This window comes from Amblyomma mixtum, chromosome 9, assembly GCF_055824585.1.
Source record: "Amblyomma mixtum isolate Tamu chromosome 9, ASM5582458v1, whole genome shotgun sequence".
Lineage (NCBI taxonomy): Eukaryota > Metazoa > Arthropoda > Arachnida > Ixodida > Ixodidae > Amblyomma > Amblyomma mixtum.
The window spans coordinates 93,573,956-93,589,551 of NC_143020.1; the positions used below are offsets into that span (position 1 = coordinate 93,573,956).

General features: G+C 47.5%; 1 protein-coding gene across 1 annotated transcript in view; it reads right to left on the reverse strand.

Moving 5' to 3' along the window:
- Nucleotides 1–14,473, reverse strand: part of LOC149330168 (glucose dehydrogenase [FAD, quinone]-like) — an 86,659-nt gene extending 72,186 nt beyond the window's left edge. Inside the window, exon 1 of the mRNA XM_089559756.1 lies at nucleotides 12,599–14,473. Coding sequence (XP_089415882.1) covers nucleotides 12,599–12,728 — 130 coding nt within the window. The 5' untranslated portion in view covers nucleotides 12,729–14,473. The remainder of the gene's footprint in view (nucleotides 1–12,598) is intronic.
- Between the last annotated feature and the right edge of the window lie 1,123 nt (nucleotides 14,474–15,596).

Below are 15,596 nucleotides of genomic sequence, written 5' to 3' on the forward strand. Positions count from 1 at the left end.
TTTCTCTTTCTTTCTTTCTTTCTTTCTTTCTTTCTTTCTTTCTTTCTTTCTTTCTTTCTTTCTTTCTTTCTTTCTTTCTTTCTTTCTTTCTTTCTTTCTTTCTTTCTTTCTTTCTTTCTTCCTTTCTTTCTTTCCTTCTTTCTTTCTTTGTTTCTTTCTTTGTTTCTTTCTTTCTTTCTTTCTTTGTTTCTTTCTTACTTCCCTTCTTCCTTTCTTTCTTTTCCTTTCTTTCTTTCTTTCTCTCTTTCTTTCTTTGTTCCTTTCTTTATTTTCATTTCTTTCTTTCATTCTTCCTTCCTTTCTTTCCTTCTTCCTTTCTTTATTTATTTCTTTCTTTCCTTCTTTCTTTCTCTCTTTGCTTTCTCTTCCTTTCTTTCCTTCTTTCTTTCTTTCTCTCTTTCCTTTCTTCTTTATTTCTTTCTTTTACTTGCCACTATACGTGGCGACCTATGGGGTCATGTGTTCAGTACACGCTTACGTTGTCTGTTCTTGTAATTTTTCTTTAAGTTTTTTCATGCCTTTTTGTTTCTACGTCAAAACAATGCTTTCGAAAACAGTGTTCTACTCAGGCATAACATCCTAAGCCTAAACTACATGCGGGTAATCGGAGAGGGGCATTAAAATGAGTCGGTATAACTACAGGGGGGCCATTATAAACGATAACGCTTTCACCTCCCTATCCTACCCCCTCCAAGGGTCAGAACAATTGCCTGCACGTTGTTGATATCGTTACGCAGTTGCTATACCGATCGTTGCATGAAGCGCCGATTGATGCGCCCTTCATTGCTTCACTGGAAACAATTTCAACTTTCAATGAATTCAAACTCGATAGATATGTTACAGTAGTACAGACACCAAATCTTTCCTTGCGTGTTCTTTGTAACGATGCGTTAGACATTGCCAAATATAGATAATTACGTAGCATTCTCCTATGACAGCTCAATAAATTATAGCCCAACTTCTTCTCAAACTTGTTTCCGTTTCGGTTTCGACAACCCAGCGATGGCTATGACGTCAAAGATGAGTCAGGCTACATAATCGCTGATACGGCGTTTTAGTACGCCGTTTTAATACGACGTATTACGAATATATTGCCATTTTTGTTGTTTAAAACGCGAAAGCCAGATTCCTTCAAACGGCAGAATCACAAAACGTGTAGGAGAAGCGATTATACTGCGGTTTTCTTCCGTTTCCTTCATGTCTCCCCTGGACTTTACTGACCTTCGATCTACTCCTGAAACCGAAACCGAAACAAGTGACAGATGAAATTGGATTATAAATTATTCACTTGTCGCAGGCGCATACCGTGTAGTGTCCCCTGAAAAGTAATGTGCTACGCATCATTGCAAAGAAGAAAACATATAAACGTGAAGTGGCGTTCATACCCCTTTAGACCTTTAAAATGAGGGAGAATTTACTACTCACATTCACTCAAGCGCTGCCATAGGGCTACAAAAAAAAAAAGAAGAAGAAAGCAATACAGCTTTCGTCGAAGCTTCGTAGAGAAGGAAGTTTCGTCCTGTTCCGGCGTTCGAACCGGGGACCAACACCTCTCCGGGGCGATCGCTCTACCATCTCTAGAAACCAGAAAAACTAGCAGTTGTCACGGCGAGGTTGAATTGATCAACAACTAGAAGTGATAACGCTGTTAGCCCAATGAGCTTTAGCGGAATCTTCTAATGTGGAATAAATTTGCAGTAGTTAAGAGATCACTTACTCATTAGTATCCACTCAAGGGTAGGCTTACGAGTTCACCTTGTCTGTGTGCCCCCCCCCCCAAAAAAAAAAAAATCCCTCTCTACCTGCTAGCTTTCGTGTAAGCTCAATTGGTAGAGGGACTAAACCGGACAAGCGGTGATCTCCGGGTTCGAACCGCAGACCAAGACGAAATTTTTCCTTCAACAGCGAAGCTTCTGGGTATTTGCTTAGGTTTCCTTGGTAGCCACATGGCTGCGCCTAGGTGGATACTAATGAGCAATTGCTTTCGTTATTACAAATCTACTCCACACTGTTTTCAAGTCAATTGATTATATCGTTGATTCAAATCGACTATTTTTTACCGCTAAATCGGGAGGCGCACAACAAGCGAAATGCGCCTTATATATTTGCATTCCTGTCGTCACAATGGATTTATTTGCCTTTATGTTCAGAAAATTGGTGCTCACACAAATAATTTTTCGTCGAATGAAGTCCTCGCACTACCTATGACCTCCTTTCCTCACTTGCAACATTGGAGCAGAGCGACCTAGTCAGTCATTTAAACGGTCGTCCGCTCTTACGCAAGGCTTCCTCACAATCGTCCGCAAATGCTAGCAGCATCTCACACAACCGTGCCTTCCGTCGCTCCCCCGGATCTCACGACGTAGCAAATGTCCCGTCCGGGCGGGTGGGCCGACAAGTCGGCAGTCCGGTCACACTCAGACCCGAAGCGAGCAACCCGTCTCTGACGGGTCGAAATCAAACCACGGGTCATTGAAGCACAGCAGCCTCAATTCGCGACGCACGCGGCAACAGATTAGACGCCAGCGAGCGAAGAGAACGGCGCGACCAACCTCCCCACTCCAGCAACTCTCGAGTATAGATCTAGAACTCCGCGGAGCTGCTCACGAAGGCACGCCATCCGATGGCTGCGCCGGCGAACCGTGCACGAGCAGTAGACAGTCGGTCTCTCCGGCAGTGAGCCGTGGACCCTCACTGACGACGAACGACACACTTTTCATTTCTGGCGCGTGCTGCCCGCCTTGATGGCTGCGGTGGCATCTACGCCACAGCGACGGGAAACCGGAGCTGAACGACAACCTGTCTTCGTCTCATTCTCCTTTCCCAAGTGAGGGTGTAGCTTGAGAGGAGGATGCAAGCATCCCTCGCGCTTTGAAGCCGGGATGCTTGCGGTTTGAGAGGGAAACGGTGAAAGACAGCGAGCTTGTCGTTCCCTTTGTCTTTCTCTCAATCCAGTGAGCGGTGGGGAAGAGTGTACGGCAGTGTCTGGTAGTTCCTTCCACTCGTGCCATTCCATTTCGGGCCCAGCTTGGTCGGTGGCTTAGGGCTCTCTGGTATGCGGGGCAATAACTGGGTTTTCGCCTTCGACCTGCGGTAGACGTCTTTGCGGATTGGCTGAGGAGGTGTTGTAGATCGGGAACCTACGGCTGCGTGTTTACAATTCGTGATCTTCCTTGCCCTCTTCTATGTCTACAGTATATATTGTGATAACCTTTCTAATAAAAATTCAGTTGTGAGAAGCGCTCGTGTCCTGTCTTCACCTTTTCTGTGTCTCGTTTTTCGCGCTACGTTTTTCTAAGATGTGTTTACAATGCTTGGCCATGGAAAATCAGTGGCCTCACAGGTGGCGAGCTCGTGTCTCTTGTGTATGTTCGTGTCGCAAGGAAGGTGAGAATTAGTGAGCGGTCGTAAACGCGCGGTTGCAGGTGCTCACATGTGCTGATGCACATTCACGAACGATGTAGTCAGTGGGGTGGTTGTGCCTGCTGGCACATTCACTCTTTGGGATGAGAGTTCGCAGCCAGACTGCGGGCGTTTTTCGCGTTCTGAACCGTGACGTTATCCGAGCACTTAGTGATGGAAAACCTGCTTGGAAAATTTAGGATGGTATACACTGTGATAGACGCAGTCTACTTTGCAAGGCAGCGCTGTATTGGCTTAGCGGTCATATCATGAATTCTCTTGACAAACCAGCATTTTTCAAGAAACCAAAATCGATACACCATGCTCGATAACATGACGCCCCGGGAATAGATAACTGGAGTGCTAACAAAACAGGCAGGATTTACATGAACTTATACAGTTAGAAGACAGACCTGCGGAGCGTAAAATATTGTGAGGCTATCAAAGTTTTCTTGCATACCTCCATTGCTTAAATTCTGTTAAGTGTCCGTGTAATTTGTGGGCGTTTGCAAGTTGTCACATGGCGGGATGATAACAATGCCAAACCAATCTGTATTCATCCTGCCAGAGTTTACCAATTAGCTCACGTGCTATTTAAAGTCAACGATGAACAGCGCCTGTGCTCCAACCCATTTTTTCTTTCTCGCAACAAAATACGGAAGAAGTGTCTCAGAATATAGGCTGGTAGTCAGCAGGCTCTGAAAAAAGTGGGCTTTTATTGTTTACTTTCAAAACAACTAATTTTTGGCAATTCTTACACATATACACAGAATCCTTCGTCATGGTGTTTTGAAACGGTACTCATTCATGTTTTATAACCTTTCGAAGGAGCACTTAACTTCAAACGACATGAAAAAAATAATACCAATAACTTAGAAATAAATTCTACTGACCACCCGCCATGACCTCCAGCACCGTTTACCCGTGTGGATAGGTACAGTCGCGAGCTAAAAATATTAGCACAGATCACTGGCGATCAGAATTGTGATATCTCACCATGCGGCGCTGCGGTTCGCAGACCTGCCTATCGGGCAGTTTCCATGTTGGCAGCCTAGGGGAGGACGGCAGAAAGTAAGCTTTATCAAGCGTGCACCGCCCGAGCGTCGAAGTGCCGACCCTACGTGACTGCGCATGCAGCTTTTATTTGGCTCGGTTATCATGAGCAAAGACGACTTCTTTTTATTACTTTTTTTATGTCCGCGATGGTTTGCCAAAAGGAACTCGCGGGAACAATAGATGACAACGCTGCTTTTAGCCAGTAATTTTTCTCATCCGTGACAGTCCACTGAACCCCCTTAATACTGTAGAATGGGAACGGCCCGGCACTCTCGTTATCAGTCTCTTCGCCACCCGCAGCGCCACGCGTTGCCTTTCCTGCGCTCTGGTGTTCCGTCATGTGTGCTAATCTTTTTTACTCGCGACTGTTCAGCTTGAGTATCAGTCACGTGAGTGAATTTGTAAGCATGTGTTCTACGTACAACGTTACAACGAGCACGTAAGCATTGCAAAACAAGAGCACAAGCGAAGAAAAAGCATGCATCTTGACACTATCAATCGTTTCTCCCTTCGTATTCACAACCGGCCCGCGTTTGAAGAAACCGGACGACGCGTCCAGAAAATGACACGACGAAGTCGCCGGACAGCCTCTCCAGCAGGCTCAGCGGGGGAGTCCCCGTGGGGATCATTGGACGGAACGGGCGAGGATTAACTGAATGTTAACAGCGCTCCTGGAAGAGGGGCTCTAAAGAAGTCAAAGCAAAGGGCATGCGGTGGCCATGACGGTTTCCTTGAAAATGGCGACTCCGCGGCGAAAGGAATTTTTTCCCTAAAAAAACGAGTCGGCAGCGAAGTCGCTGGGGGAGTTGAGAAGAGAAGCAGGTTAGAGTGGGGCGGGGGAGGGGGGGAGGTGCTGTCATCCGCACAATTGTGTACGCTCATCAAAAAGACAGGCGAAAAATTGCTGCAGTTGCCTTCGGTTTCACGTGTACCGAGGTGAAGGCAAGAAGAAGGCTTTGAGGCGCGCTGAATAGCAACTCAGAGTTTTGAGTGCATGCAGTAGCCGTGCTATCGAGACGATTCATGCCTGGGCCCCTCATCGCTGTGCCTAGAAGTCTGTGAGAAATAACAGACTTATCATTATTCGTTTCCGTCGTGTTGCATGTGGTGAAGAAGACACAGTTACCAGGTCAGCGGGAAGCGGTTAATCGGTGTGTCCCACTGCGGCAGTACTAAGGACATCGGCTACAGAACAGGTCTGCCGGAGGGCGTGCCAGGCTTCCTCCAGCGCTGCACTCAATTTAGTCAGACTGATTGTGGACAAACCAGCCAGGGTTGGTGGTGGCCTTGCGAAAGTAGCCGGGCAGACACGGGAGGGCAAATATCTCGTCGCCCTTCGCGGAACGCCGAAGCGGGTCGGTCATTGGGTCACACCGAAGACGGAAGGGCCGATGAAGGAGCGTGCTTCGCGAACACGTGTTGTGGCAATGCTCGGCTGATGGACTGTCCGGGGAGGAACGAAGGTGAACCGGACTGCGCGTATGCATTCAATTGTTTCGGCACAGCGTGCGTTTGCATCGATAAGTGGTTTCATTCTTTTTACCTTGGACAGCGCGAAATGACAACGGCGGCGTCGGACGAAGTCTCGCCGAACCCTGCCCAAACAAGTATTTTCGCCAATCATCAAGCAACGAGGAAATGAGAATCATGGTTGGTTTTTTTCTCCTTGACATCAAAAGGTACTCGATATGAATTCCAAGTATTCGTTCTAATAGTCTGCGTTCTGCCGAGTTCTTGAGTTCTTGAGCGAGTGCCATTACACAAAGAGACCCGCTAATGCAGTCAACATTACGTCACCAAGACATCTTAAATAAACTTACACCTGATGAGAGTTCGTATGTGCGGTCATTCATCCGTCTGCCGACACGGAAGAGGTTTTTATGAGGTATCTTGAATTGTTACAGCTTGAAGAAAAAATAAATTAAAGAGTAATGTTGGGGAAAGGCGTGATTCAGAACACTTCATTCATTCAAAACCTCGCCGTTGGGGCTTGAATGTTGCAGGTAAGAACTTGGGAAAGAACGTGACCGCTGCATCACGAATTCAAAGGTGATCTACGGAAAGGTCCCGGTTGCATCATCTCCACGTCCACGGAGGTAGAAGAACAAAAGACGGCCGCCAGAAGTCACCGATGTGAGGTACACAATGGCCTCCGGAAAAGGACGGAGCGCAACAGAAAGATGCGGGTTGCGTCCGATGGAGGAAACAGCGCTGGAAACACGTAACATTGAGCGCCCCGAGGTGAAGGAAGCAGGACCCACACAAGATAGACACAGAGATACGTAATGCTTTGCAAGGTGACCGAGTATGTGGATGAGAGGGAAGAAGGTGGGGGGGGGGGGGGGGGGGGAATTGGCGAGGAAGCAGATTCTTGTTTTTTTATTTCCTCCTTCCTTGTGGAAGCGGCCACGGGCACGGCTTCTCCGATCGAGCTGCATTTCGTATCGGGTCATCTTGGCTTACATCAGCTGCCTTGATCTCGAACCAATCAAAATGCTTCAGGCGTACGGGTCACGCGCGAATACAGAATATAAATAAAAACATGCTCGCCGGTGGTTGTCTATACTTTGACCGAATGCCAGAACAAAAAAAAAATAAAACTCGTCGCTTATGCTTTGCGCATTATGCCGCTTTCACGACACGCACGTCTGTAGGACGTTTCGCATTGGTGATCGGCAGAAATGTTGCATTCTACAGTGTCTCGCCAATACGTTTTCTCAATAGTGTACCGCGAAGACTATCGTCCGACAAAACTTAAGTCTGCAGTTAAGCTCCGTCCACATTCAGGACCGCCGCGAAGAATTCCTCGATAACAAAAAAATAGTCCTTTGTCAGAACTTTTCTTGTTACCTGAAAAAGAAACTAATCGCAAGAAAAAGATTACAAGCTCTACAGTATTGATACCTGCCTAGTGTAATAAAGTCGAACATCAAATTGCTTATATCGTTTAATGTTACGATTGGCCAGCGGAGTAATACAGGATGACTCGGACCGTGGCGCAGTGCTACGAAATGTTGTTCTGCTGATGACTATGTCCGTTTTACGTCATATTAACACCGATAACAGTTCTCACTACCATAACATGTGTCCGCTAGATTTTTGTAGTAAAGTAACTATAACAATCAAGATAGACTTAAGAAACAGAACATTTGTCCGAGGAATTGTTACGACGTATTCGACACTTTATATCCGCTTAATTATAAGCAGGGAACGATATATAAACTTCAGGAAGCATAAAACATTGGTGAAAGATGCTATTATTATTCTGTGCAGCACATGTGCAGAAAATTGAAGTTGGAAGAAGGAAAAAAAAGATTTATTGGTAAGACTTCACTGGCGATTGAATGAAGCCCCTAGTCCCGGGCTCCGACGGAGGCTACAGCAGCTCTGCAGCCTTTACTCAGCTGGTCACAGGAGCAGTGGGGTGAGGGTCTGTCCAGCTAAATTCAGATTAACATATTTTAATTTGGCTAGCTGGCAAAGGACCATAACTCGACCTGAATAAATGGAAGGGAAGGGGGCCAGGGGCTTGCGTAGGGGTGTGGTAAAGATTAAAAAATGCAAGTTAGGTGAGGCAGATGTACAAACATGAAATAGACGTGCAACAAAATGGTAATCACTACTAAATAAAAGAGACACGTCTTTCCTATACAGGCTACTTACATGCGTGAAATTGTTCGTTGTTTATAAGCTGCGGCGAGGTGCGACAGTCTGCAAGTGTTCGAAACTGCACGCGATAAGAGTATTAGGCTTGTTAAGAACTGCGCAATGCGGAAGATTGAGCGATACCTTGTGCAAAAGAATTCTTGTTGAATACGGCAAGCGTTACAGAAACGACCCACATTTACTCATCGGGCTCCACGCAGGGCTTGTTTAGTGTGTAGTCAGTCACGAATTTTAGACGCGGCCACGAGCGGGACAGTAGCCTCGTTTACAAGAGCCCGACAGGAACGGGTCGAGTCAGGCGTCGGGCTGACCAAGGTTTCGCCCGAATCGACAACTGTGTGTTTGCACGAACTCGATCTTAGCGAGAAAAGGCAGGGGCAGCTGCAGCGACGCCCAGCGTCGAGTAGCGCCGTGCCAGCGTGCAACACCAGCCTCCAAGATCATGGCATTACGGCTGTCTCGGAGGCGCGACGGCGCAAGCGAAACAGGTTGTCATTTATCCTCTCCCCTCCCACACATCTGACTCTTTGACTCGACAGCGTTTACAAGCACCTCGCTGAACGGGTCGGGATAATCGACCAACCTCTTGCAGTCGGGCCGACCCAGCCCTACCCGACGGTCCCTTAGCCGGACTCCCTGATGTATACATGGGCCGACAGGCAGTTTCCAACCCGACAGGCCGACTCGACCAGACTTTACGGGTCTGCCCGGTCACGGTCTGACCGGACGCGAGGAATAAGAATTAGTTCAACGCTTTAGCGGTATTTTCCAAATGATATGAAATTCACTGCAGCAGTTATCTTCCATCCAAGAGCCAATTTTCGAAACAGGTCTAGCGTGCTCATAAGGTGGGTTATTATTTCGTTCGGAGCATATTGGGGCGGAGCACTACTGGGCCACCCGTTGGATGACGCTTTGATACGTAATTGAGCTGAACTCTTGTTTTCATCAGTGGCACTTCTGAAGCCTTTCTTTGCTCTTTGGACATCACCAACTAACGGCATATGTCGGCAATCACTAGCGAACGCAGCAAAACTCAGTGGCTATATTTATATTTGTAATTGAGACAAAATTAGGCTAAGGTGAGATGGTGCACGAATATGTAGTGATGCAACTTTTCCTACATGTTGCAGAATCTGACTTTTAGAATGCTTCCTGCGTTTCTACAGACTAGTTCTGACGACCATACCAAATCAGCTGGGTGCGCCAAACATTCAGAATTTCCGCGATGATCTATGATGCTCAGCGCCGTGCAGCACGTGGTGGTAATCGTGCGAACCAGGAACGGTTGTACAGATTTGCTAGGCTTGGCCTAAGCGTAGGCCTGCCGGAAACCGTAAAATCTGTTCTTTGCCTATCGTTTTGAAAATCGCCATTAATCGCGCCACATTTAGCAACAACCGCAAGCGCAGTACTGAGGTCAATCGGAGGTAGCTTTTTGCATAAATTCTTTTTCTTCTTTGTTCATTTGCCCTAGACTGTTTGTCGGAAAAGCCTACAAGGTTAGGTTTGTCATGTTGTAAGTAAAGCCACAGTACGCCTAATCTATCCTGCACATATACACCACCCCTGACATATTGTCGGCGGAGCAGCGACCTCTGTGCGCTAAATAGAAGCAATAAATGTGGAAATGAATTGGTATACGAAAACGAGAACACCGCAGTACCCGACACGTTTTGTTTAGAAAAGAAACTTAATCGACAGCAACTGCTTGTTTCGCCCTGCACATTTCTCCTCTAATTCGTACTGGGCGTTGCAGCTAATGGTATGGTATGATATGGTATGGTATGGGATGAGATGGTATATTATAGTACGGTGGTATAGTATGGTATGGTACGGTATGGTAGACTAAGTACGGTTTGAATTCTTGACGCTTAGAAGAGGCAAGCAGGAACACCATAGCGCATGGGTGTGGATCAATTTAGACCATCTTGGGGTAATTAACATGTACTAACAACTCACAGCACGCGCGAGATTTTGCGTTTAACAGGCATTAGCTATAACTATTGAGATCTAGGTATTAGTTATCAAACGGCTCCTGCGTGCCGGTGCGATATGTTTTATTAATACGTCGCGTTGTTTTCAGCGTCAGGAACACAGCGCTTCAAGCTTTCATCCGCCAACAACAACAAAAAAAAATCGAATAAGCGTCAAAACGCGGGTTAGCGCACACCCCGTTGTGTGCCATTGTTCGTCTGCGGACAACAACAGCAACGCCACTGACCCTGCAACGCGACTCTTACGCGCCAAGCGCGCGAAGCATATACAACATAACACCGCGCTCATGAAACAAAAGACAAAAGAAAGAAAAGAAACGAATGCCAGCGCGCATGCGCGCAGTGCGGAAGCCTCGCTGCGCGAGCGTGACACATACGCTTCGTGCCGGCATCATTAGGCGCTTTTAAACACAATGGGCTGACAGCGCGCGCAGTTGCAATTATCGCCCCCAGGGCGCGCGCGCAACACTGAAAGAGTAACATGGGCTCTACGCATCCGAGTCCGTGCGAATGGCAGTCGGTGGAGCGGTAGACTTCCGCGTGTTGTTTAGCGTAGATATGCCTTCTACGCGGTCAGTCATGGTCAAGGTCACGCTCCAGGTACAAGCACAACGAGACTGAAGGTTACGGATCCGCATAGCTGTTAAAACGCCACGCGTGAACTTTTAAGACAGGCACTAGTAACCTCGAGCCGTGAAACATGCTGGAATTTTGCTGGCTTGGACATCCGTATGTTTTCGGCTTAGTAATCGGCCTGGTTATCGCCGCATGTGTGGAAAAGTTTTCCAGCTAGCCCTTTTGTTGAATGATGTGAGAACAATGGGTAATCACGGTTCTCACGGGGCGGACGCCCTATCCGAAGTAATCACGTGACGTCACAGGAGCCATTTTGTGATACAGCGCGTGGTTTCATCAGTGCAAACGGAAGCAGGTGGCGATAAGCCGATTAGATACGCCTGCAGCCTTTCGCAGTGCTGCACGACCAAATGGTCGCCGCTGTTACTTCAGTGCGTACTCCCTGGAAAAATCCGGTAAACTTTTTTGGAATGAAGCGAAATTATGCAGAAACTCCTGGCCTTGTCTAGGCATAATTTATTCGATGCTGGGATGCAATTTGAAAGCCCATGAAACTTGCTGCAGTATATTGTATATTGGAGAGTGTTTATTCCTCGGAAAGGTTCCGTAAAGCTACTTCTGATTTCTTCGTGCTTAAACACGTAAAACATTATTAAACAATTATGAAACATTATGAAAACAATAAAAACGTTTTAAACATGACGGGATCCATAATTCCAGATTTCAAAAAGCATCCTCATTAATCTTCTCCCGTTTATTTTATTTATTTATTGCTCGAGTGCCAGTGAACAACTGTATCAGAGAAGCGATTAGTTCACTGACAATGTTGGCGAAGTCCAAGAGCCAAAGAAGGAAGACTGAGGCGGTTTCGGCAAGAAATAAGACGAATAAAATATCGTCGAGGCAACTGAAGTATGGAAGGCGAATTTGTGCACAGAAATGCAAGAAAAAGATAAGAATTCAAAAGGAGTAATTAGCTGCCTGCTAGTCGATTGAGTCAATGATTTAAGTCTGAGGGCTGACGTAGATAGTTTCAGCGTACTTTCGATGCCGAATTTTGGCATTCTTTTGATGCGGTTGGCTGTTTTGAAATTCTCGCCCAATGAATTCCAAGTTCCCTATGTTCCCTCCCATCGCTTAAGACTCAGAGACCATTTTTGGAGGCCACGGTGTTCCACAAGGTATGACACTAGAATACACGCTCATTACTTCCTACTTCAGCAATTTACACCTCAGTACCTTCTGTACAAAAACTAAACATACGTTAAAGAAACTACTAGGTCGTATCAGCCTGTAAAAGCGTGCTTCTGTTCTGATCTTTAGACAACCTTTTGGTTTGCCTATATTTCTTGTGTTTGTGCATGCGCAACTACCGCTGTGCAATGGCAGCCTGATAGAAATGTGCTTGTGCTTATAATTATTATTATAATCATTTTGTCCCCTCACATTGCTCTGTTTTTGGGCTTCATAAAAGAATTCTGGTCATTGAAGCTATATAATCCTTGTAGTTTACTGTGAATGGCTTTGATGACTGCCAGCTAGGCGCTGCCTCTGAAGCCAACAATGCCTCTGGCAGGTTTGAATACGTATTCGGTTTTCATTATTGCCAGTAAAAGTGTTACTGTTATAATTATCTCCTGAGAGTATTACGTCAGAGCGCTAGTGAAGCATTTCCCGCACACATCTTTATTACGCAATGACTATAGTTTGTGGATCGTGAGGTTTTCACGTTTCGCAGTGACGCAGGCTATGGGGCTATGAATTTTAGACCACCTGGCCTTCTTTAACGTGCACAGCGCACAGCGCACGGGTGTTACTGTATTTCGCCTCCATCGAGATGCGTCCGCCACAGCCACTGAGCCATCGCGGCGGACTACTGCACAATGGATTTAAGTACTCACCGATAATGTAGTCATACTCCTTCTCAATGTGCTCGCTCTGGAACGGCACTATTCGTTCGCCGAAGCGAAGGAAGAGGAACGCCGCGAAGGGAATGACCGCCGGGACGAACGGTATATCCAGGGCAACCATGGTGTCGACTACCAAGATCGTACGGTGTAATTCACGAGCACAAACACACACCCAACAGCTCTTGCTTCCAGATGTCGCTTCAAGTAACGCTTGAGGTGCTTTCTGCAGTGTATTCACCAACGTGCAGCTTGCTGTCGTTGAACGCCGATGGGAATAAATTAATTACTCGGGGGAAATGTCAAGATCCATTCAAGCACGTACATTTGAAATGGGACAAATTTCACCAAAAATCCGCTTGGCACCGTTGATACCCATGAAATAACGAAACTATGAGATGAGGTGTGCAAAATCCAGACACTGTTGTGATCAAATGAGTTGCTGCAGTTGTCCTGAGCAAGCGTTGATGCACAGAACTTCTCAACGTTAGCTGGTTCCTATTTATGCTTCTTTAAGGTTTTTTTTTCGGTTTCGGGAAAGGAGACCACCATCCTAAACTACCAGACAACCAGCGCGCTGCTTACGGTCACAAACGACGCGGAAAGGAAATCTTCATTGACAAGTCCTGAGAGCGGCCCAGCTTTGTTGTTCCCGGTTGTTCAAAATTTCAACAAAACCATTTCACGGACCGCTCTTGAAACCAAGGCTGCGTTTCAAGTCCGCTTTTTGAAATCCTTCCCGCGTGACACTCCCTGGAGAACCATCGATATCCGTCACAGCACTGAAGATATTCCTGCCAAGAGTGGTAAGCGACGTCCTAGTCGAAGTATCACAGTGTTCGCCAGCACCCGACGAGCAGCCGTCAAGAGTCGCCGGCATCCAGGGCTACGAGAAAGTGTGCTCGAAGAAACGTACGCACTGCACCGAACTCCGCGTCGATAGCTTTCTCTCGCTGGTCGAAAACACCGCCGAGCCCTCCTCACACAGCATCCACTCGGGCCTGAATGCGTTGTGAAGAAGCAGAAAAGAAAAATAAAAGTCGTGGAAAGAAACAGAATAAGAAGAAGCCTGCACTCCCGAGCTTGGGACAGTCAACTTTCAACGGTGGGGGCTCCCCGCCTCGCGCACAATGACACTGCCAGTGTCGGCGAAAAAAGAAAATGGACGTAACTAATCGGACAGTAGCCCGTCGTTTTTGGCGTTCCTTTCGCACTGAGTCGCCGGTTGCCGCTCGAGGAACACGGGGCCGTCGCAGACGGAGCTGCGTTGCGGGAGCATGCGACTACGTTTCTGTCCCGGTGAATAGTGCGAATGATCTTTCTTTGCTTCTGTTATGCACAGGCCAGATACTGCTCAATACAGCACGTGCGTTTCTCGAGCTCCATCGTTCGTTCGTGATGGTCGATGTCGAAGAACTGTTAAGCACTCACTTCAACCGCGCCTCAGCGACTTTCGTAAGTAGCCGATCGGGCTGCCGGAACACTGGGAACGACAGAAGCCAAGTTCCAGGAGGTTCGATGACGATGGCGACGAGACTGTCCTTGCTTGGCCTGTGACGGATGGACTCCAAGTTCCAGAAGCAAAGTTTCCGATGTCCCGGTGATAAGGACGAAGAAGGATTCCTCTGAGGTCAGTGATGCACGTGGTTCAAGACTTCCAGTTACGCAGAAGAACAGTCCTTGACTTGCCGACGATGCACGAGAGTCCAGTTCCAGAAGTCGAGTTGCACAACCCTAGCAGACGAAGGCGAAGAAACGATGCCTGGCTGGCAGGCCGGATTCAGTCCACGCGTGCCGAGCCGCAATGCGTCCTCCGCGTGGTGCCTTGAACTTGGCCGAGAAACCAGCGTCCCTGAGGAGGTAGACCCACTCACCCGCTTCTGACGGCCGCCCGCCGTACTCTGGCCCGGACGGGGAGGACGCAGCGAGCGAAAACGGAACGCTTGCTACGCTGCCGCCGCCGGCTCGCTCGGTTGGTTGGCCCCGCACTGGCGAAGCAAAAAAGAAAGAAAAAGCACTAAGCAACAAACAAGATCTCCGAGACACGCTTCAGGAGAGAGATAAACGTCGACGTGGGGGAGGGATACTGCTGCGGCTGCTTCTTGCGTTCGTTTGGGAAGCCGCTGCTACGGCACTGCTCGTCCTCCTTGCAGCGGAGTCAGCCCCCTTTCTCCCTCAGGCTAACCCCCTTTCTTACTTACTCTTCTCCTGTTCTCCTCGGCTACTTCGGCCAAACATGCAAATCGCTCTCTTCATAGTTTTTGGTGACCCCTCGTAGGAATAATTATTCTCCGCTCTTTATTCCGCCCCGCATTTCATTGTGTTTCCTTGTACGCCTTTCCCAGGCATTGCACGTTCGCAGTGGTAGTACAGGTATTCTACGCAATTTGTTTCCGGAACATAATGCCTTTCTATGCCGTTGTTTTTGCGCAGGGAGATCATTACCGAAGAGTGAAGGAAAACAGGGACATTGGAGCGATAAGACCGGGCCCTTATATATTTCATACAGTGTTTTTCAGAAATGCGCGAAAGCACTACTTAACGGGGTCATATCCAACCAAGAATCTTATGTAAAGCCTCGGAGTAATTCGGATAAGCTCGGGTTAGTTTGGAGGAGCGTGGCGCAAGCTGCAGCCAATGGGAGGAGGGCATCGCGCCAGCTGTAGCCAATAGGAGGAGGGCATTGCGTCAGCTGCCATCGAGTGGAGAGAGGGTGTGAAGATGACTAGCGAGGAACGCGGTTGCGTACACACGCAGATACCAGAAAGAAGGGGCGAAGAATGAACACATGCTTTCGCACATCCGGTCGGCTTACCTGCATTAAAATTATAACACATTTTTTTTTGTGTTTCGTATTGCTGTATTTTAAACAATTGGGCTAATGATCAAAAATGCACATCATTAGTGTTCACGAAAGTTTTTGTACCCTCTCACAGTAACTCTGAGGGATACCTGACCTGAAAAACAGAAACTGAATTCCAATATCGGCTTG